Source organism: Plectropomus leopardus, chromosome 12, assembly GCF_026936395.1.
Source record: "Plectropomus leopardus strain MGB_pleo_1.0 chromosome 12, ASM2693639v1, whole genome shotgun sequence".
Taxonomy (NCBI): Eukaryota; Metazoa; Chordata; class Actinopteri; order Perciformes; family Serranidae; genus Plectropomus; species Plectropomus leopardus.
In genome coordinates, this window is record NC_142187.1 from 23,572,122 (window position 1) to 23,595,086 (window position 22,965).

The window sequence follows — 22,965 nt, forward strand, 5'->3', positions numbered from 1 at the left end:
TGATTGCAAAGGGGTTACATCCAAATATATTTGAACGTGTTTATGTAGAATTATATGAAATTAATTCTGTTTTTCTTTTTACATAATCATATGTAAATAATGACATTACTTTGATTAAGTAATTAAAATAAAATATTAAAATATTTACACTACTTATTGTATTTTCAACAGGGTAACAGCTAATTTGTAACTTATTACATTTCAAAAGTAACCAAGCAAAAAAATTTAAGCAACATAGCAACATAGCTTAATTTAAACATTTTGATTCTAAATATTTGAAAAAGTTTCGATACTAATTTTCCACAGTATTGATACTATCAATACTACTCTCACTTCTCTTTAATCGAAGTTAACCCCACCTTCTCTCCCTCACTCGCTCCTCTTAATTTAATCAGTTACATTTGAAGTACTTCTGTTGCCATGGAAAAAAATGATGTTTACATCACCAAAGCAAGGGTGAAATAAATAATCTCAGAGGCTGTTGAACATGTGCACCAGAAGACTATTGTTTTCAGTCTAAAAGTTTAACTGTTAGTGTTTGCTTTTGTTATTCTGCTGTTCTCTGCCACTAACCAAGAAAAGTCACTGTCATTTTACAGCCCTGTTACATTAATCTTTTAACTAAAAAAAAATCTAATTTTGTGCCCTCAATGTCAATTTTTCCCTTGGTATTGAAAATGGTATCGGTTATCAATACTGTTCAAGTTATTACATTTATGTTAGAAATTCCAGTATTGTGACAGCACTACTATAAAAACATAAATTATGAGATCCCTGTAAGAAGTCCGCTATGAGAGCAGACGCCACCTTGTGTCATAGATCGCTTTCTACTTAAAACTGTTTCCATTCTCAAAGCATTATGATTGAGGCCAATGCAGTTCGCTCGACTTGGCTTGGCTGTAACGAATCTGAGTTCGCTGATGGCCTCTTCATACTCTCTTGGCAAGTCTGCATTTCCCCTCACTGTAAGCAGATCTAAATCTAAGCAGATACAGTGCTGATTTTCAGAGTAATGTGTTACTGTATAATCTATGGTTTAGAAAGAAAGCTACATGCTGTCATCTACTGTTCATTTTGGGCACACACAGCACAGTACACTGCCTTCAATGCAGAAAATAAGATGCAAAAACAGCAAACATAGATTTAGTGTTTTAATCATTACTTTCTGTATAATTGCATTGGCAGTTATCAAGATAATAAATTGTGCACGCTGTTTATGGGCAGAAAAGTTGTTTTAAAAAAATCATGTTATGAAATATATGATTGCTTTCATTTTGAAACAAATTCCATCTACAGATGTTAAACATACATCACACATCGTTTTGAAGACAGACACTAAAATGTGTAAAAATATATCATGTAACTACAGGATACTGATGTCATAATAAACACAAACAGCATGAGGAGGAAATAATGCTGACTCAGGCCAGGACTGATGAGACAACATTTTCCTTCTCTCTACCCTCTCTGTCCTTGGTCCAAAACAAACTCTGTACACTTGACTAAATCTCTGTAACATTGGTTGATTTGCACTTGAGGTTTAAAGCAAGCATTTGGTCAAGGTTGTGTAAACAGTTTTGAAAGGCACAAGATTATGTTACGCTCTGTACATCTATTCATTGTTTGGAAAGAAAAAAGAACATCCTCCATTGGCACCAGGAGTCACATGTTCTTATCTACATCAAATATGACAGTCCCTCTCCAGCATCTAATATGTAAGAATTGTGGAATATAACAATACCCTCTGATATCTGAGATATTATCCTATGCAAATAACGACATACAAAGTGCATTCCCTTTCTCATACCAAGCTGCATAGCTCTTGCTTAACTCAAAGCAGCAAATGTGTAAAAGTTACAATATCCCATTTCCAGTTTATTGAGCTATACAGCATATTCAAGTATTAAGAGATCTATTGCAGAGTGATAAAAAGCTAAATTTTAAGCGTAAAGGATCAGTGTGTAAGATTTAGGGAGATTTAGTGGCACCCAGTGGTGAGGACTGCAGATTGCAACCAGCTGAAATTTCTCACTGTTTAATTAATAATAACAATACATTCAGTGTTTATTGTTCAGGAGGTTTTCCCAGGGAGCTGGTCTCCACACGTCCAAACCAAATGGACCCACTGATTTAAAAAAAAAAAAAAAAGTTTCATGTACAAATCAGCAGTTTGGGCCTGGGCCTGATGATTAAAAGCGATTAAACCACAGAATAAAGCTGTTTCGCACACAAGTCAGTGTTTCTGTGATGTTGTTTGGCATGTCACAGATGGGCCACGAGCCTAGCACCTGCTAATCTGTGCTTACTTTTTTTTCTTTTTTCTTATAGCAGAGGATCTTTGGTGGTAGCAGGCCCTATCTACAGCCAGCGTTTGGTTTGTCTGGTCTGAGCTACTGTAGAAACATGGCGGTACAACATGGTGATCTCTGGAGACAAGGACTCGCTCCCTATGTAGATTTCAACAGCTCATTCTAAGGTAACAAAAACACAATTCTTATTTTGATTGTTTGGAGGCTGACGAGAACATACTAAATATTCTAGGGATGCACAATAATATCAGCACGTCATTGGTATCAGCAGATATTGGCTTTGAAATGAAATATTGGAATGACAACATGCTGATTTCTGCAGATATCACAAACTGTTTTTTTTTTTTAAATTATTAGCAAAGTGAGCATGAACAAAACATCAAACAAGTATTTTTCTTATTTTGCACAATGAATGAATTATATAGTATGCATTATATGTTGTTAATTGCACTACAGAAGAGAGTTGATGGTCCCTCAAATTAGGTGGGGAAAAAGTGGTTATATCTATTAGTATTGGTTATCACCCAAATGAGTTGTTATATATTGGCGTATCAGATATCGGCAAAAAATCCAATATTGTGCATCCCTTTTATTTTACATTTTTGCCAATACATCCCCCTAAGTCCCACACACTGGACCTTTAACTCTCCATCTACCAAGTATCAACAGCTGAACTGATTTTAAGGCAAACATTTGGAATAAAATACGTTATGAAACCCCCCACCCAGCCCTGGACTGCATTAGTTTGTAGAAAAAGCCACTGGTTGATGTTTGTGGAGTCGTTCTCTTCACAAACAGGCTCCTAAATAACCTCTGACTCATGTCGCGCCAAAGCTGGAGGCAGTGTAGTTCCACATGGACCCTGGAAATGGTACCTGAGCCACAGCACAACCACAGAAATGAAAAATAAGGTCAGATTTTTAGGTTAACAGGTGAAACATTACTCATTAATTTGAGGTCACAAGCACAGGGAATGGGCCTGAATGATGCTTTTGCTGCCAGTGGATGGCACTAAACATCAACATACACATGCACCATTATGCACTGGTCTGGTTTCACTTTAATTTGTGTCATTTCTTGTTAATTTCCTTCATTACAAAACCAGAAAGGCAGCAAATCTATGTCAACATTCAGTTTCTTTACTGACTTACGTGAAATACTCAGTTTTTGGTGTTGTTTTCGTGTTAAATTCCGCCACTGGGATTCCCCTCGATGCAATCTGGGGGCCAAACATGGCTGCTGGGTAAACAATTGAAGACGTGCCCACCTGCAGGATAGCAACAGGGAGCAATGACACTAGTGTCAGCTTGAAATCTACAGCACTCACAGCATTGAATTTCATGTCCAGTCCTTCAGAGATTCTGAACAAATACTGTTTTTTGTGATACTACACAAAAGGAGAATGTATGATGTATGCATGTAAAAATGATGACAACTCACCACCAGACAGAGATCGCAGGTTTCCATCTCTTTCTCCACCTTGGTCAGGATATGAGAGTCCAGAGTTTCTCCGAAAAACACCACGTTGGGCCTCAGCAGACCGTGGCAGTCACTTTCTCCACACCTTGATTCAGAAGCATACAGAGTAATTGTGCCATTTTGCATTATCACAGAATAATTGGCACTAACACAAATGTGTAAATCCACAGAGGTAGTTTGAGTTTATTGTGTGGCCAGAATGCAGCGTACTTGAAAGTTAAAGGAAGAAAAAGTCGTTATTTTTGATGATGTGGAAATTAAAGCTACAGTTGGTAACTTCTATAAAAAAAACTTATTCATAAATAAAAAATAACAATGTCTTAATGAGATGCACAAAATAATAAATATGTATATGGCACCGCAACAGGTGGTGAGGGAGAGCTGGGACAGAGAGAGCGCTAAGCAGGAGGGAGCAGCAGGTGCAGCAGAAGCTCGAAGTGGAGCAGGTGGAGGGTGGAGGTGGTGCTTAATTCGACTCATGTCTAACAAGCAAATTAACTGCACTTAATCTATCTTATCTAAACAGTGAAATTGGTAGTATACAGAGATTTTACTGTTAATTGGAGATTACATTATTGTTTAATGAGGACAAACTGTCATCTTTTTGCTTTTGGTGTTATCAAATATTTAGATATTTTACTCTGTTATTTTGTCACTTGTCTACTGCCATTGAGATACCAGTGCAGCTCAGGTTCATTCATGTTTCTCTTTTCCACCAAAACCTTACTTTTTAATATATGTACACCTGCTCTTGTTGTTTCATGTTGATTGGCTCACCCAAAATTAAGTAAATTCAAATCTTGTGGTATTCGCACAGTTCTCCCTCAAATGTCTGCATAAATAGAGAGAGACAAGCTTCGCTGCTGCCGTGCAGAATGCACCAAAGATGATAGTTAAACTGTGTTTTCAGGCTGGTGCACGTGTTTAAAGGCAGAATGAGTAGGATTTGTTGGGTTTGTAAACACAACATTCAAAGCTGACCTCAGCGAAATAGCTCCTCTTAGATGTGCTGTTATGATCTGGTGTGGTTGCTGTGTTTTTAGTCCCGCCCTCACACCCTGGATGCTGTTATTGGCTGGGGACTATACACCGGTGGGTTGACACCCAAGAAACGCCCCGTACACACCAAAATAAGAAAATAAAGGCAGACAGAGGATTATTTTGTATGGGCAGTAGGTGATTTGAGGAGGGGGCACTGTCCCCCTTGTAAGCGAAATTACCAGTATGCTTCCCCCTTGTTAATTCCCAGACACTGCCCTATCCTATCTAGACTTATAACCAATAAATTATTGAGAATTATTACATTTTGACAATCTATTTCAACTGGCACAGCACTGTAGCACCTGTTTAGCAACCTGGAAATTCACAGACCAACTGCATGACAATATACTCTGCAGAATTTTCCTAAAAAATAATGTATAGACTGATACAGTATACAAGTAATTCCTCCCAATCATCCTGATGACCAATTAGAAGTGAATGATGGTATATTTTTCTGCAGAGATTCTGCCTTCTGGCTGTATTTTTTTCTTAATTTCTGCGTTATGGACGCTCCAAAGAACAGATAAGGTCGTGGCTTTATAAATTGTAGCAACCAGGTGCCAAACCTTAAGTAGAAGGCATCCAGGAGACACAGTACTGAAAAAAAAAAACGCAAATATAGCGAGGCAAAACACCAAACAAGAGTGCATCTCGGGTTGGCTTTGACCAGTCATGTCCAAAGTCCATCCCAGGGCCAATTTTGACCCTCAGACCGATTTAAACAGCTCACAGCTTGTCTTTCAAAATATAATTTAGAATTAACACAATACTGGTTGATCAAGCAAGATCACTTTGCATTTTTTATTCACCTCATGATGGCAGAGCAATCACACATTTTGTAGAAATGCACCAAGAAAACTATGCAGACAGACAGTAAACAAGCAGAAACTAAATTACAAAAATTACCTAACACCAGATATTTCCAGCTAGGTTGCAGATATGGCCACCACAAAGAAGTATAAAGTCAAGAGCAAGGGCCGCTGCTTTCAGAAGAGGTGGAAAGTTGAATACTTTATTATTTAAAGATGAAACTGTTGCATTTGTGCCATTTGTATGTGATTTTTTTTTTTTTTTTTTTCAACTGACGCTTATGATGCAAGAAGCAGCGGGCTCCCAGCTGTTTTCACAGTATCTTATCTGGCCCCCATTCAAAAAAGTTTGGACGCCCCTGGCATTGACTTTCACTTCAGCTGGCGAGCATGTTTACAAACAGTAACTGACAATCCTGCATAGTATACCATTAAGTCATCTTGCATAATGCTACTTAGCCAATCAAATCTGTGCATTTTATTAGCAACAGACGAGAGAAATAAGTCAAAGAAAAGTAATTTCACATGACATGGTCTAAAGAGATAAGAAGAAAATCAGAGCTTTTAATCAAGAATGAACAGACTCTTACATGTTAATTCTTCCCACAGGCGGTTCAAAACCAGCATTTCTCATCATATCATCTGAGACTGTGGAGATTACTGAAAGCGAAAATGTGACGTGCCGCTAGGAGACAAAGCACAGAGCTTCTTTTTGAGCAAGACACAAGCAAAGTACTATTCCAATTAAAAAGCACTGACTTATAACGCAAGTTAGGCATTGACTGGTTGGGGGGGAGGGCCTCCCTGCTGTTAAAAATTAACAGATTGCCTAATGTGTTTGAGTCTGAACATAATTTTTCAGGAAAATCCTTCTCATTTTGCTTTTAACAAAGGAGAACTCCAGGTGTGGCATGCATCAGAAAAGCAGCACAAAAGGCTTAGTAAATGTGACCTCAGTGTTATTAATATGAAGTGACAGTAATCCCACCTTGGCAGTTTATCCACAGGAATCTGGGCATCAGCAACATCTGGGTCAGGTGAACTGTGCAGTAAGAGAACAAACACAGAGGGTTAAATGATACTTTACCCACACTGGGGTTAAACTGAAGAGATCAGGCTACAAATCCTGCATGTTTATCAGTGTGTGTATACTCCAGAGGTGATGCCTTTTACCCTTTGTCCTTTAGGGCAGCACATATGGGGCTGCGCTTGTTCACAGTCACATGTCCACAACTCACACAGCGCGTCTCGGCCAGACTGCCTGCAGTTACACACAGAAAACACAGCTGTTTTTCATTTAGGCCCGCCAGAGTCACAGAAAACATCTCCCTCACCACAGAATTTGTTGACAGCGATAGTTTTGTTTATCTGACTCATACACAGTTAATTAAAACAAGATTTTAGCAAAGGAATCAAACGCTTTAGCGCCGTTCCACCGGTGTGAAAACAGAAAAGTCAGACCAAACTGTCGAAATGTGAGAAGCAACTCTTGAAATGATCACATCATCGCACTTTTCGGAGTACTGACATTAAATTATTGACTAACTGTGGGCTCATGTTTGTTTGAAAACCAACAACTACTGTATGAATCACAAAATGTTTCCATATTCCAGTAAAACCATGGAACACACAATGATGCTGTCATAGTTTCCAGCTTCAGAACTTACTTCCTCATATTTTTGTTAACGCCGAGAAGAAAAGTTAGAGGAACGGTGTGTAAGATTTAGGGGGATTTAGTGGCATCTAGAGGTGAGGAGTGCAGACTGAAACCAGTTGAAACTTCTCCATGTTAAAATGACTTCAGTGTTCAGGAGGTTTTTACTGGTAGCCAAATTATCTGCAGAGGTCTCTTCCTCTTCAAAACAAATGGACCTGGTGATTCAAAGCAGTAAAAACACTGAATAAAGTAGTTTCAGAGTACAAATCAGTCTTTCTCCGATGCAGTTTAGCATGTCGGCACCTTCTAATGTGTGCTCACCTTTTTTCTCTCAAAACTTAAGATCCAGACATTTAGGTGGTTTGCATCAGGAGCTGAACTATCCACAGAGGTCTCTTCCTCTCAAAACAAAATGACCTTGTGATATTAACTGCTAAAAACACTGAATGAAGCAGTTTCATATTTATTTATTTATTTTGTTTTCCCAATGCTCTCATTGCAGAGGGGCTGCTAACTATGGTGGCTGATGTGAAAACATGGATGGCCCTAACTACAGCCAGTGTTTGGTTTTTGCATTCTGGGCTACTGCAGAAATACGGCGGTGAAACATGGCGATCTCCGTGGACGAGGACTCGCTCCCTATGTAAACATAGACGGCTAATTCTAAGGTAAGATAAACACAACAATTCCTAATTTCAGGTGATTATACACTTAAGAAAACACACTTAAAATATTATGCTCCATTTCTGCCATTATACTATACTCCTAAATTGTACACACTGGACCTTTAAGGCTCTCCATTTTACCTTCTCTATGCATTTTTGTTTCTTGTTCAAATTCAAAACTTCAAAAGAAGAACACGTCTGTTTTATATTTATTATTTTTCCCCATATAGTTTTTATTCAGCATCACCAAAAACCTTTCCCAATCAAAAAATTCCTAAATTACTAAAAATCACATCTACAGTGTCCTGTAAAATGTCACCATTTCAGTCTCACCATGAATCTTGAGCACGTGTTTGGACCCGGCCTGTCGGTGCAGGTCATCTATGCACTGTGTGATGACAACCACGGAGCGTCCCTGCTTCCTCAGCCGGGCCTCACACTCTGCTATGGCCAGATGGGCAGCACTGGGCTTCTTGCTCAAAGCCATCTCCCGTCTGTAATGGTAGAACTCCCAAACCCGAGACGGGGTGCGAGAGAAGGCCTCTGGGGTCGCCAGGTCCTGTGCATCAACAGAGGCATATTTTAGATCCAAACTCGAGTGCTTAAAAGGTAGCAACCAAAAGTGTAACATTCACAGGCAATAATTTGACAGATTATTAAAAACAACGTAAGTTTAAACACCTCAACTAGTGAGGGAGATTATATTTTTTTGTATAAAAGCCTATTTTTGATTCTTTCCTAGAGGTTAATCTTGCTGCAGCCCACGACAAGCTACCAGATTACGCAACAATCACCGTTTCTCTCTTTACCGGCTGCTGAGATAAATCCACTGAGCTGTGAAGATGTATTATGTAAACCTTAAATACACCCACTCCACAGCTACGTCTCTGAACCACAGCTGGAAATTAGACCAAACACAAACCTTTGACCCAAATAAACAATAAAATAAAATAATAATTATTATTAACAACAATGATAATAATAACAAATAATAATAATAGAGCCATACACACGTGTCTGTGTGTGTTCTACTTTCGAAGAAATTACCTGAGATTGCCACTTCCTCCACTTCTCATTCTCACCCCTGAAGGTTGGTACTCCACTCTCTGCACTCACACCTGCCCCTGTGATGATTGCTATGTGCTTGGCTTTGGAAAAGACCTTGCGGAATTCAGACATGTCTGTCAGAGAGGCAACAGGAAAATTTAGCGCTTGGTTATTTTAATTTACTACAAACAAAACATGGTAGACAACTCACAAGCAGATATCTGTTTGAGTGGTCAGTATTTTTGTTTTCTGAATCATATTGCAGTTTGTTTTTTTTTTTGGTGTCCCTGTCACAAAATTTGCATCAGTGGAGTCAGGAAGAACTGATTTGAGTTACTTATTATGTTTTAGATTTAGTTATACAGGTTTACTTTTCATTAATTTGCAGATACTGCTTGATTGTTGTTTTTTTTAACTTATTGTCTAGATCTGGCTCTAAAAAATGGATCCCCAACCACTAGGGTGTCCTCATAGATATTACAGGTGGGTCGCCAAATGGCTGCTTAGTTAAAAGTACCAAGAAAATTACCTGAAATTTAGCACAAAAAATAAATACAAATAAAATAACATATATAATTTAAACAAAAATGTTAACGTTCAATAATTTTTGTATCATTTTCTTGTCACCTTTTCCTCATTTCTTGCAATTTGTGGGATAGCTCTAACATTATATTAACCTAATATTTTTGTTTTTACCTGAGTTGGGTCTCACTGTGTCCATCAAATGTCCTTTCGTCACATGAGTAGAGCACATGCGAAGACCAAGAGCAAAAACAGCTCGCTTTTGGAGCAGCATTGTCCCTATTGGTTCACATGAACATGTGAAAGACATGAAAGAAAACACAAAATGACAAGAAATTATTGTTAGGTCCCATTTTAACTAATGTTTGTGTATGCAGATGTGTATAGAGTAAGTGCAGATTTTCTCTGATTATATTACATGCATTTTGACTTTTCTGTACTGGATATAAACATAAAGAATCAACCTTTAACATTAACTCCCCTTTACAAACTCACACTGCAACATTTGAGACATATGTGGGGCTGCACAATATGCAAATATGCTGGGATCTGTCCCAAACAAGCATGTTCCCGTAGCTCTGAAATATTATTTGTAGTCCAGAGTATCTCTGTAGCACCACAATGCTTTATTTATAATGGTATTTTGCAAAATATTTCACCTTGAACAAAATATTGCAGCTCCTGCAATTTGTATACTGTACTTGGTTATATTAAGATTTCAATAACATTTCAGTTAAGATCAGCTAAGATAAGACAGTACTTCATGTATCCCGATGGAAACTGCTGTGCAGCACTTGCGATACAAAATTAGAGTGCAGATTCAAAGCATGCAATATACAAGGACTAAAACAGCAAAGCAGAAAAGGGATGCACAGCAAATGCAAAATACAATATATAACAAATATAAAAACAAAATATGAACTTCATAACAGCAAGGTGTAAAATATAAAAACAGGCTCACAGTAAGGTTCAAAACATAAAAAAGCTGACAGTAAGGCACAAACCGTGCAAATAGGTGCAAACCAATAAATGACACACAGAGGTTACCTGTATGTATAATGAATAAAATACGGTTGCTTATAAATATGTTTGTTCAGTGTAAGATCCGAGGTATTTGGTGTAACAGTGCCATGACTAATAATTTTGCAGCCCTTGACAAATTATGCAAAAGTAGTCAAGAATATCTGCATTTGGCATGACAGTGTGGCCATAAAGAACATGCTGTCTAAGTTTATTTCATTGGTAGCTGCAATAATGGGTAAGGGAAAAAAAAAATCTACATATGATAAAATAAGACCACGATTATAAGATTAATCCCACAGCAGGGAAAATTATGTTATAGCAGAGCAAGAGTCAGAAACAAAGAAAATGTAAATAAATAAATAAATAAGTGATTTGAGTATACACATACAAATAAAATACTATAAAATATTAAATCTATATACATTATAAACACCTTTGACTTAATAGATACTGTATGTTCATGATTGATTGTTGCACAGGATAAACACACAAGATACACACGGTATATAATATATTTACTCTATAAATATAGCCTATAAATATTATTGCACAGCAAGTGGGAAAATATTGCACAGTGGGAAATTGCACGGCATGTTGCACAATATAAATAATGATGCCGTGTATAAATGATGATGGCTTAATTATGTCATTTTGTGGTTATTTAGCTGGATATACAACAGAAGTGAGCCCGTCTATGTGCAACTGCCTCACTTTATCAGACTTTGCGTCACCATATCAAAATAAATGCAAGATATGTCACAAGAATGCAACTAATGTGGTTGTGCAATCACAGCAGTGATACTCGTGTCTTCGCCTGCAACTTGAAAAAAAGCTGAAGCCTGGTTATTGGCACTGATAAGACAAAGAATGTGCATGCATTTTTTTAAAAAAGGAGGCAGGTTTTAAACAGCTCACTAATACAAACTGTTAAGAAAAACAGACATCTGGGCGCGCCCTACCAACCTGAACATACAGCACAAGCAGAAACAGGTTTTACAGGCTGCTGTGCTAATGTATGAAAGATTGCAATTCACCATTAAGAGCTGTGCTGCATATTTCCGTAATTTTACAGCTAAGTTGCACTCCATGTTCTGGCTGTTTGCTCTTTAAACGACTTTAAACTGCATTTTCCAAAGCAACCCGCCACTCTACTTCTTTATCTTGAGAGCACATGAGTTTAACTTAAACTAACGCATGCATAGTCCTCTACAAACTCCAAAAATGCACCACAACGTCGCTTGTAGCGTCGTGAGCTGAGATCGCTGGGGATTAAATCTTGTTCTGCTCTGTCACATAAGCAGGAACTAACGTGCACATCCAAACGTGCGTTTTCACGGGTAATATCCGCTGAAAACAAACCGAGACGTGCGTATTTTAATTACCTGACCACAGTAACGTATTACACTTACCTCTGTTAATGTTAAATATCACTTTTTGGAGCAGAAAGTCACGCCGAGTTTGCTTGTTTACCTCTATCACTGCATTTATCATGAGAGGCCGTAAAGATGTCACACTGTCGTAAATCCATGGTCTGAAAAAAAAAAACACAATAAACTGGAAAAATGTGTAGTTTAGGAGAGCCACCTAGTGGTGGTATGAGGTAAGTGTGATTCATTCAGGATGATTCATTCACTCCGAGAGACAGAGAGACAGAGGGAGACAGAGAGACAGACCCACCGCCTCTCCTACATAGGCGCAAGGCACAGACTTTTGGGTGGTTTTGTGTCTTTTGTTGTTGTTATTTTTGACTTGCATTTCCTTGTGGGCATTATGCATCTTTTTATGGTTTATTGATCTTTGTGTGTCATCATTTTGTGTCTCTTAGTGTGTTTTTTGTGTGTCGCTTTGTAGTCGTTTTGTGTCTCTTGATGTAATGTTGTGTGTGGGTTTTTTTGTTTTTTTTTAGTTTTCTTTGAAATAGAAATTGAAAGCCTTTATTGTCAATATACAGTGCAAAACGAAATTTTAAAAAACGCTTCACCTATAGGTGCATGAGATTCAGACAACCTCCGTTACTCAGTAAAACACATGTCGTCGTTACGTGCATTTGTAAGCGTTTTGCCTCTCTTTGAGGTCATTTTATGTCTCTTTAAGGTCATTTTGTGGGGATTTTGTTGCCATGTTGAGTCTTTTTGTATTTCCTTTGTGTCTCTTTGTGGTTGTTTTGTGTTACTTTTATATCAATTTGTGTCTTTTAGATTATTTTGTGGGTTTTTCTTTTGTCATTTTGTGTGTCTTGGTCATAGTTTTGGAATCTTGTGTCTCTTTAAGGTCATGTTATGTCTCTTTTTAAAAATGTTTTAAAGATATTTTTGGCATTTTTGCCTGTATTATATAGGACACAATGATAGCAGAGAAAGAGGATTACATGCAGCAAAAGGCCTTGAGCTGGAATCCAACCCATGGCCGCTGCCGCCAGCACACTGCCTTCATATATGAGGCACCTGCTTTATCCACTGAGCCACCACACGCCCCATGTTTTGTCTCTTTGATGTCATTTTTCGGTGTGTGTGTGTGTATGTGTGTGTCATTTTGTGTCTCACTGCAGTTGTTCTGTGTCTCTTTGACGCTACTTTGTGTCTTTGAGGTTATTTTGTGTGTTTTTGGTCATTTTGTGTTTCTTTGTAGTCATCTTTCAGTCTCTCTTATGTAATTTTATGTCTCTTTAAGATATTTTGTCTGGATATTTTTGTCATTATGTGTCATTTTTTAATTTATTGGTCTTTCTTTGTAGAAGCCTTGTCTCTCTGTGGTCATTTTAGTCTCTTTCTGGTCTGTAAGTCTTAATTTGAGTGACATCTTGCAGGTGAAAGCCAGAGGGGCCCCTGACATCAGCATGACATCTCTTGTCTGACCACAATCCAAAACCCAAATATAATAAGTCTACTATGACACGAGATAAAAAAAAAAAACACTGAGTAAAGAAGCAGTGAATATACCCTTGCTGTTAATTGTTTTGCGCATCACTGTGGTAGTTTCCGTCCTTATATTTTGGTGGCTTTGTGTCTCTCTGTGATTGTTGGTTAGAGGTTGTTGAGTCTCATCCTGATCTGTACGTGTTAATTTGAGTTCCATACAGATCTATGATTACTGACTCCACCTAAATGCGCAGACTTAGTTGATGGATGTCAGAGTGCAACATCATCTAAAGTGGCCTACAGTAGAGACACAACCCATTTTTAGGCAAGCATGGCCAACCATAAGAAAAGGAAGAAGCACAAAACACGTTTCAGTCTAATATTCATAACATTGAAGTCCATAATTTTTGTTTAGACAGTTTTTAAAGTAAACATGAGATGCTATATTACTTGTCAAAAAATCATATGAAAGATTAATAGCTCCTACTCAGAAGTTGTTTTTTTTTTTTCAAAAATATCCATCCATTGGAAAAGATGGTAGATCTGAGTGGACCGATAAGTGAAAAGGGAAATACTGTTTTAATAGTGACATACTGTTCTGGTTTGATTTCTAATGATGCAGTCATCTTATAATGCATTGTATTGATTATGTTCACTGAAAGATCATTTCAGAAGGTTTTCAACACACTGTTTTGAAGAGATATTTTAGAAATTGATGCAATTGTGAGTATTAATGACAAATACAAACTATATATGTGATGTGTTTTAAAGCATTGATATAAGTAAACCATTCATAAAAAGTAAACTTGTGTGTGGGGTTTTTTTTAAGGACTGGTAAGACCATTTTTTATCATTACTATTAAGTGATTTAAGATTATTCATCCACTGAAATGGACAAGGAAAAAAATCAAACAACCCAATAAAAAAAAAAAAAAAAAGATTTCTGATTTATGAGTGCATCCATCATTCAAATATTTTTTTTTGTGTGTGTGGAACACAATTTGGTTGTGAACTGGTTAATTGTTTGTCATATCATCATTATCATTATGTTTCCCTATCTTGCCTTTAGCAGCCTCTACTATGTAGTGTTATGTAGGCCTAGTGGTGTAGTGTTTTTTTCATGATTATTCATATTGTTGGTGTGTAGATTATTGTTCCATCATTTTGTAGAACGATTCTGGCTATTCTAATGATCAAGCTATAATAAATTATTAACACTAGTATATAACTATATCTAAAATATATAACGCCTGAGCTTGTATCTCTGCATAAGGATGATTACAAGATACAAATTAATACCTTTGATTTAAATATTAAAAGTAAGCTTAATAAAGCCTTTTCCTCCATATATTACCACCGTTTTATGCCACCAACGCCTCTCTCTCTCTCTCTCTCTCTCTCTCTCTCTCTCTCTCAGTGTGTGTGTGTGTGTGAGTGTGTGTGTGTGTGAGTGTGTGTCTTTGTGTGTGTGAACTCCCTCCTCCCCATCAATAGCTACCTCTCAGTGTGTGAGTGGCCGTGGTTCTGCGTCTGCCGAAGTCGGCCGGCAGTCATCCCTGGACACTGGTTCAAATTGATGGCGACCACTCCAGACAGCAGCACAGACCGCAGACCCATCAGGAGACTCCGCTCCAAGAGCGACACCCCATATCTGGTTGAAGCCCGACTCTCCTTCAACCTGCGGACAGGTAGGCGCACATTCATCCGTCCTGTCCCTCCCAAATCTTTCTCAGATGTTTTTGCCTGATGTCTTCATGTGGGCGGATTATAGCCTTAGATGCGCTCATAGTTTACGCGAATGAGAATTTACAACATACAGGGTGGTGTTATAGTTTACTCTGAAATATATCCCTCTCTTATCTATTAAGGATAGCTGTAAATATTCTTGTAAGGCAAGAGGGTGAAATGTGACTAAAATGTTATGCAACTTTGTACACTAACGCTGCTGGTTACTGACGTGTCTGGCGCAAAAAACGCTCCGGATAATGAGCAGCAATTCGTATAGCTTTTAACACCGTTCATGTGTGAATGTTGTTTTCGTCAGCGCATGGTAATTTCTGTCACTGTAAGTCAACGCAGTTATATAATATGAAGAAGCTTCAACGTGACCTGTAGTAGCCGAAGCTTTGGCTGTGTGGTGTACGGAATCTGGTGGGATATCCGGTTTGCTCAGCGTTTTTATGTAGATTTTAATCACCGCATTTTAAACAGCTGAAATAGATCCCGCGATGATGCTCGTGGTGAATGGTCTTCTGTCTCCATCACCCTTTACAAAGCGTGTTGCATCCCCTGTTACCATGGTGACTTGGCATTTTATGCTGACTGAGTCAACAGGATTCAGATCTCTTGCACTACAGTGTTATTAAGATACACGCTGCACCCAGCTGCCTGGTTTACACAGCTCATTGTAGCCGTTTAATAATTTCTAAAGGACATGTGACGGTTGTGGCAGTCACAATCAACATTTCTGCCATGAGTCTCAACCATGGCATATCACCAGACATCAAAGTTACATCTTTGGATTGCTTGTTTTGTCTGACAAACAGTCCCAGATCCTAAAGATATTAGATTTATAGAGATATAAACAGTGAAATGCAGCAAATTTTCATGAAAAAGCTGAAAGCATATCAGTTAATCATTTCAGCACTAATGTGTTTTAATGTAGAATGTCAATAGCGTTTGTGTTATCTCAAATTAGAGCAGTCACAGACTAGATCAGTGGTTCTCAACCGGGGGGCCAGGGACCCCCAAGGGGCCTTGAGGGAGCTGGTCCGCAGAAAAATGGGAAATTGTTTGTTGTGAGCCCAATAAAGCCTGAAACACACTGCGTGCGTGAGCACTGCTGCTCAGGTGCGTCTCAGTTGCTCTTCAGGCACGGCACATTAAGAGAAACAGTGGCTTGCTGATTTTTTCCACGTGCCATGCGTGATTATCAGCAGAAATAGAGTGAAAATGATGTTTTGATAATTGTATTGACTCTATTATACATTTTACTACTGTTTCAATGTCTTTATCCGTCACAGAGATGAGAAAATGCAAATATATATCTGCTGCACTCACACTTTCCTACTACCGTTTCAAAATATAATAAATAAATCCTCTGATGACGTCTCTGTCGACAGAATCAGTTGTTATCAGTTGTTGACAAATGACATTTTTTAAAAAACATAAAAAAACATTTACAGGACTGTGTTGTGGACAATGCAGGAGCTTGCACAAATTCACAAATGAGCAGAAAATGTACTTAAAAATCTAGAAATACAGTACTCATAGCGGCAGGCAGCCCTCGAGGGGAAAGACAAAATAAAAATATAAAAATAAAGAAGTTAGTAAAGCGTACAAGACAATTACATGAAAATTAGTAAAAACATTTTTTAAATTAAAGAAATATATAAATAAAAATAAAGTTTTTAAATAATCAAGGAAATGACCTGGAAAAAGTAATGTTGTAGTGTTTTATTTTTATTTTTTTGTCTTTTTAGCTTCTAGCTTTTTCCCCCTAGACATTTTCCCTAGCTTTTCAAAAATCTTTTTCTAAATCTACATTTTTTTGCAATTTGCTGAACATTTCTTACTAAGTTGCTCATTGCCTTTCTTTTCTATGACTTTGAAAGAAATCTCACCAATTTTCTCAGGATTCAAAGGTTTAAATAATTGTGAAAGGTGTCTGAAAGCAGAACAAGACAAGTGATGTCACTTCAGGTTCAGAGGGTTAACCATAACTAACAACCAAAATATTTTAAGATGAACGTCTCTTAAGTCTTGTCAAATTGGGGTCCTTGACCTAATGTGCATCAATTTAGGGGTCTTTGACACCAAAAAGGCTGGAACCGCTGGTCTAGACACTCGAGGTTGAGAGGATTGTGATCACAGGGTCATCATTTTAGTCATAAAGTGGCTGCTCAGTAGCCAGAATTGTAGCTGCTGAGCTCCCAGGTGTGCAACATGAACCAGGGCGCTGCTGCAAAAGAGCAGTTGTATTTTCCTGGATGAATGAAAGCTGTATTAAAAAAAGGCCCCTAGCATGTTTATCTCAGATAAGCCTCTGTGGTTCTCGGCTGCTCATGCCAGTGAGTTGTTTGGCCTGTGGAGACAAGCTTGTTGTCAATGGCAGGACACTGTCATTTGTCTCTTAAGCTCCCTTTTTTTATATCGGTACTCTACGCCGAGCTCATACAAAGCATGAGGATGGCACGGGGGCGATTTGTACACCAGCGCTGTTGACTCACTTCCACCTGAAGAAGTGGAGCAGGCTTTTCGCTTGCTTATTGCCAAGGAAACCAAAAGCCTTGTGGTTGCGAGCCCAGGTGCTTAATAATGATAAATGACCAGGGCTGCCAGAGATGTGAAACGAGAACTAAGCAATTATCTCTGTATAGCTCTGGACAAGGCAACGGCTTTAGTTTCTCTTTATGCTTTTTCAGGGTCATTGTAACGGTTTAGCCTCATGTTATATTTATGACTGCATCCATGTTTTCATCAATGAACTTCACAGGGAGCAGAGAATTCAGTATCTAACACAGTCCTGTTGTAATCAAGACAGCGTCTGCCAGCTTCAATGAGACCGAGTTGTGTAATTTGATGTGTGGCAAGTTTGTGTGCGATTTGGAGATGAGTCGAAGGTTCGCAGCCAACTCGGTGTTTCAGTGTTTAAACAGCTGATACTTTGCTTTATTCCACAACGTTGACACCAAGCTTAGTTAGCCCATGCGTGGCTCAGTGGTGTCTGTTGGGATTCAGTCAGGCTTTTGCAAGTGCTAGCATACAAATGACAGACACTCTATGGGCGTCTAATGGAATCACAGAGCATGTATGAAACATTGCTTTATTGCACTGACCTGCTTAGCTTGTGCACTAATCTAATTTGTCAGGCAGTTAAATGGCCCTGCAGAGAGTCACAAAGACATAACAACAATGGCATCAGTTACTGCACCTATCGATAATTGTGTCACCTGTCATAAAACATTAAAAGGTGTAGGTGTAGAAGGATGCTTGACCTACTTCACAGGTCTTATTTCAATCATTACAGCCCGTTATGAAGCATCTGGACAAACAGCTGAGACATCACAGTGTTTATTGAACTATAATCATTATTGTTTACCTATGGATTTTTAGCCCAAAGGCAGAACATGTGCTTTTGTGTGTCGATGTTCGTGAGCACCCAAGTGTGCGTGCATATTGGCCCCCTTGTTTGTACGATGTGCATGTGTTGCTGCTGACACAGCATCCGTCTCACTGGAAGAGGTTGTCTGCTTGTTTTTATTTGCTCATCATTCAACAGCTCAACTACAGCCCCATCTGCTTTCTGTCTGCACACTTACGATAACACACAAGAAAACTCTCCCAATTACAGAAGCTGGTGCTTTTGATTTTGCCGCTAACATCCGTCTTTCAAAGAGACGAGGCATCTTGGGGTTTTCTAACATCTTTGCTCAAATAATCAACACAACCTTTTAACTTTGTTGTCTCAATCCCTTCTGTCTCTGGATTTTTACTCCTTTTTGTAATACTCATACATGAAATTATGGATGCCTGTACTGTTTCTGTCAGATACTTTCAGTGTATGATACAAGAATACATAGGTGAAGATTTAAGGCGGGATGCAAGGAACACATCCCCCTCATTAGTCAGAGCATGTGCATGTGCATATGACCCCCCCCCAATAAATTCATGAAAGTAACCACGACTTTTATTTTGTCAAAATGAAAGACATTTACGCCATAATTCCATGCAGAAAATGCACAATTGGGGTGTAAAAATTCACTAGAATGCACAAAATTAAGTGTGTGATGCTCAGAATTTTTTGTTGGAGGACACCCAGACCCTACTTTTCATATGTGTTCTTAACACATTCTTATCCCAACTTGTCACATGTTGCCTCTTTGCAGTGGACCTCTGTGTCTATTTATCACATTTTAGGTATCCTTCTGCGCCTGCTGTTTATTTTCCAGGATAGCGCTAACATGATGTCAACAAATGCACATGTTGTGATGACACTGCACATTGTTATGTTTGGACAACACAAGCACATGGCAACCAAGACCAGGACATCAACAAATGCACATGCTGGCGCAGATGGTTAGGGTTAGGGGAAAGAGGCACATAGTAAGGTGTAGACTGGATGTGAACACCAGACACCCGCATCAAAGTCTGTGTTTTTTTGGTCCCATCCACCATCCCTTCCAGCCACCCCATAGGTACCTGTTACCAGCAGAATTTTAAACTGATGCCATTCTGCAGCGTATTATGCAGGGCAAATGCCGTCCGCCGCTGTATAATAACACATTGACTAGTTCTGTCTGGCCGCGTCGTCCAGCGGCGTTTTATGCGCACGCAAAAGATGGCTTTGGCATTGCAGACTTTGCCACAAGCACTGTCAAAGCAATGCTATTTTACAAGTTTGTAATGGGAACTGGCTTGTGTCCCACTCAGTGTTGAAACAAAACCTACGCTTATGCAAGAATATAACAGACTGACTGACTGTCTGGTGCAATTACAGATGTGTTTTGTGTACTTTACATTGTGGTTTAAATAGGAACATCTACATGGCGATTTTCTCTGTTTTGCTTTTTTAGTTGTGCCCGAATTAAGCAAATAAGGCAGTTATCAAAGTTCTGTTTTACTCTTTTACATCTGAGTTATCATTAAAAATATGTTTGATTCTGGCGCTTTGAAAAATTCACAGTAAATACTGTCCAGCATAAACTAAAGTTAGCTACGGTCTGTCGGATGCAGGTGTGCAGGTGTAGCATGCAAAGTGGGTTTGTTTTGCCATTCCTTTGTTCATAGAGTGGGCACACAGCAGGCAAACCCAGTCCCTTGTCCTCATCTACAGTGACACAGACACTCAAACAAGATCTTTTTTCTATTTTTAGATTCCTTTATTCCAGTAAATTCAATACAAGTCATTTTTATAAAGCCCATTATTACAAAGCACAATTTGCCTTAGTGGGATTTACTGCATATGAAATCCCTCTGTCCTTGGACCTTCACAGCGGCTAAGGAAAAACTCCCCCCCAAAAGACCCTTTAATGGGGGGAAAAATAGTAGAAACCTCAGGATGAGCAACTGAGGAGAGATCCCTCTTCCCGGATGGACAGACGTGCAATAGATGTTGTGTTTATAGAGCATGAAATTACAAACTCCTGAACTCCTTGTCATATTTTTCTTTTTCTGTATTATTCATCTATTTATGTGTGTACATGTTACTGTATGTTACAGTATGTCTGCGAGGCAAACTGTTCAAACAAATTGCCCCTGGCAGGATTAATAAAGTTGTCTGAATCTGAATTTCAGAGGCATGCAACCTTTAATGTTAATGCAAAAGGTTTTGGCAATGTTATTATTTAATTTTGTATGCAAACAAGTGCATAGTGCCATCGTGCTTTTTAATACAAAAAATGCAGTAATGATGTCATTGAGTGGGTCAGTACTTTTTGGACATTTTCAGCACATTTTAATAATACCGTGCTCATGCTGATAACTGTGATTATTTTGACCATCATAAGAATGACATGAAAGTGTCACACTGTTTCACCTCTAGCCACGATAAAATTTGGGCTAGAGTACACACGAGTACATTTTGATATTCATTTGGCTGTTTCTCTCTATGCACCTTGTTGCCTTGACACAGCTCAGCTTGTCCTTACAGGTTTAGGGTCTTTCCAGGTCTGCTCTGACATATGGGACATTAATCACAGCGCACTTACTGTACAGATGTTAATTGTGCTGCTGAACAGCTGGGTGCTGCGTGCACCGTTGAGGTGTTGGGACACCAATAGCTGGAGCTCCTGCCATTATACCTGGCCTGAATGCAAATAGACAAAGCTGAAGCTCAGACTTGGCTGCATTGCAGTTGTTGGAGGCTATAGATAATATAGGGTTCTTACAGCAAATGTGCATCTGCATCCTGACACATATGAAACATGCATGCTCTGTTCTAAAATAGCTAAATGGCAGATATGGCTGCAATTTAGATGCAAGTACACACTTTAATATGCACGGAGATGCAAGTTTGCTTATGCAGTATTTTGATATGTGCAACTACTCTTTGTTTCACAATGCAATGTTCAAACCTGGCTCTGTGTTGCAGCCACATTAAGCTAAAAAAAAAACCCTCATTCACCACCCACCACTCCCTGCCTCTCTCGCTCTCTCTGCTGCTGCTCTGTGTTGCAATCCCTGTATACAGTAAGCACTGCTGTCCAAAAGAGTACAATCAATACATAGCAGATGCATGGTGGGACGGGACAAATTTCTGCTGCAGAATTCTGTGTGCCTGCAGGGTTTACTCGAGGATTTACAGTATGTCAGAGACTTCATACAGGCACTGGGAGAGATGGAACTGTCGCCTCTCTAATAGGACATATGTGTTGATATTTGTGTTGTGTCACTTTTGTGATAATCATTTAGAAAAGATTTGCATATGCTCACTCTTATCGAGGAAGTTTGATGATCCACTTTTTGTTGGAACTCATAAGGCAGCTAAAGGTGACTGCAAGGTCAAGAACGCGCAGGATTTGTAATCACTAATTCGAGCTGTCAGTCCTTTTTTTCAAAGGGAAAGTGAATTTCAAATTAACTAGCTGGGCTGGAGCCAGTGCAGACGCTGTTGAATTTGTAATGTTTTTATCTGTTTGTAGCAACACTCGAGGCTATTAGCAAAAGTGTTTAACAAAGTGGTGATAATTAGTGGCAGGAGATTTGTATCAGTTCTGTGTCTGTCGCTTCTAATCTATTTCTCTTTTATACTCCCCATCGCACAAACACACACACAAACACGCACAGCACATGGCTCACATTTCAGACCATCATATGATAGACTAACAGCTCTGCATCTAAAAAAAAACCCCAACAACCCTGCATCCATCTTCCCTACTTGGTTGCACATAGGCCTGCTTGTGCTGAAGCATCCCGGGTCTGAATAAAACATGAGTAGGAAAATCAGAGCAAAAATAGCAGTGCTATATCCAGGCCCCTTGCTGGATGCTCCTGCTGCATAAAAGTTCAATCAACCATCAGTGTCACCTGGCCAGAAAGCCTGCCAACCTCTGTACCAAGATGGTTTGAAGAAAAACGACAGGCAGGTGTCTTCTATGAGAGCCTGCAGGAAGCTTCATCCTCCCCGAATCTCTCTCTCTCTCTCTTTCTTTCTTTCGCTCTGCTTTCTTTTCATCTCTCTCTTTGCCACACTTAGAAGTGTGGGAAAGGCTCCTGGCTGTGATGTGCTTTCCACACGCCAGCTGAGAAATAATGCCTGTTTCAAAAAGCCTCCCAAGCTGAAGAAAGCGGCATGACGACGTGCTTATGGGTCATATTTATAGTAATTGTGGCGGCACGTTGGGCAGAGAGGGGTAAAGATACCACTGCAATCGGAAAGGCAGCATTGCCAAGGACCAATTACACTGGAGGAGAGAGCTCCGCCTGAATCACTGGTGCTCTCAAATGCTGGTTTTCACTGAATTTAAAGCAACACACCATGAATTCTCTTGGGTATGAAGAAATAAAACAAAAGAGGCAGCACTGTATCCAGTCTGTCGCCCAAAGGATGGGTGG

General features: G+C 39.0%; 2 protein-coding genes across 2 annotated transcripts in view; one reads left to right on the top strand and one right to left on the bottom strand.

Annotated features, from left to right (window-relative positions):
* Positions 1-1,138: 1,138 nt before the first annotated feature.
* On the bottom strand, positions 1,139-12,083 carry LOC121951621 (NAD-dependent protein deacylase sirtuin-5, mitochondrial-like). Its single transcript, XM_042498011.2, has 9 exons — positions 11,962-12,083; positions 9,704-9,808; positions 9,008-9,141; positions 8,294-8,519; positions 6,812-6,899; positions 6,627-6,680; positions 3,750-3,873; positions 3,461-3,576; positions 1,139-3,184 (listed from the first exon to the last, which is right to left on the bottom strand). Exons 1-9 carry the CDS (start codon positions 12,041-12,043, stop codon positions 3,112-3,114), a joined length of 1,002 nt encoding a protein of 333 aa, XP_042353945.2. The 5' UTR covers positions 12,044-12,083; the 3' UTR covers positions 1,139-3,111.
* Positions 12,084-14,859: 2,776 nt separating this feature from the next.
* The window catches only part of LOC121951238 (phosphatase and actin regulator 1-like), a 63,475-nt gene continuing 55,369 nt past the window's right edge, over positions 14,860-22,965 (top strand). The window contains exon 1 of the mRNA XM_088085566.1: positions 14,860-15,098. Within this exon, the coding sequence (XP_087941692.1) occupies positions 14,987-15,098 (112 nt within the window). The 5' untranslated portion in view covers positions 14,860-14,986. The remainder of the gene's footprint in view (positions 15,099-22,965) is intronic.

Coding starts and splice junctions, on each gene's coding strand:
- LOC121951621 (XM_042498011.2), bottom strand. CDS start 12,043: ATGATAAATGCAGTGATAGAGGTAAACAAGCAAACTCGGCGTGACTTT. Junction 6,900..8,293: donor ACACGTGCTCAAGATTCATG/GTGAGACTGAAA, acceptor GTGTAACTGCAG/GCAGTCTGGCCGAGACGCGC. Junction 3,577..3,749: donor CCTGCGATCTCTGTCTGGTG/GTGAGTTGTCAT, acceptor GCTATCCTGCAG/GTGGGCACGTCTTCAATTGT.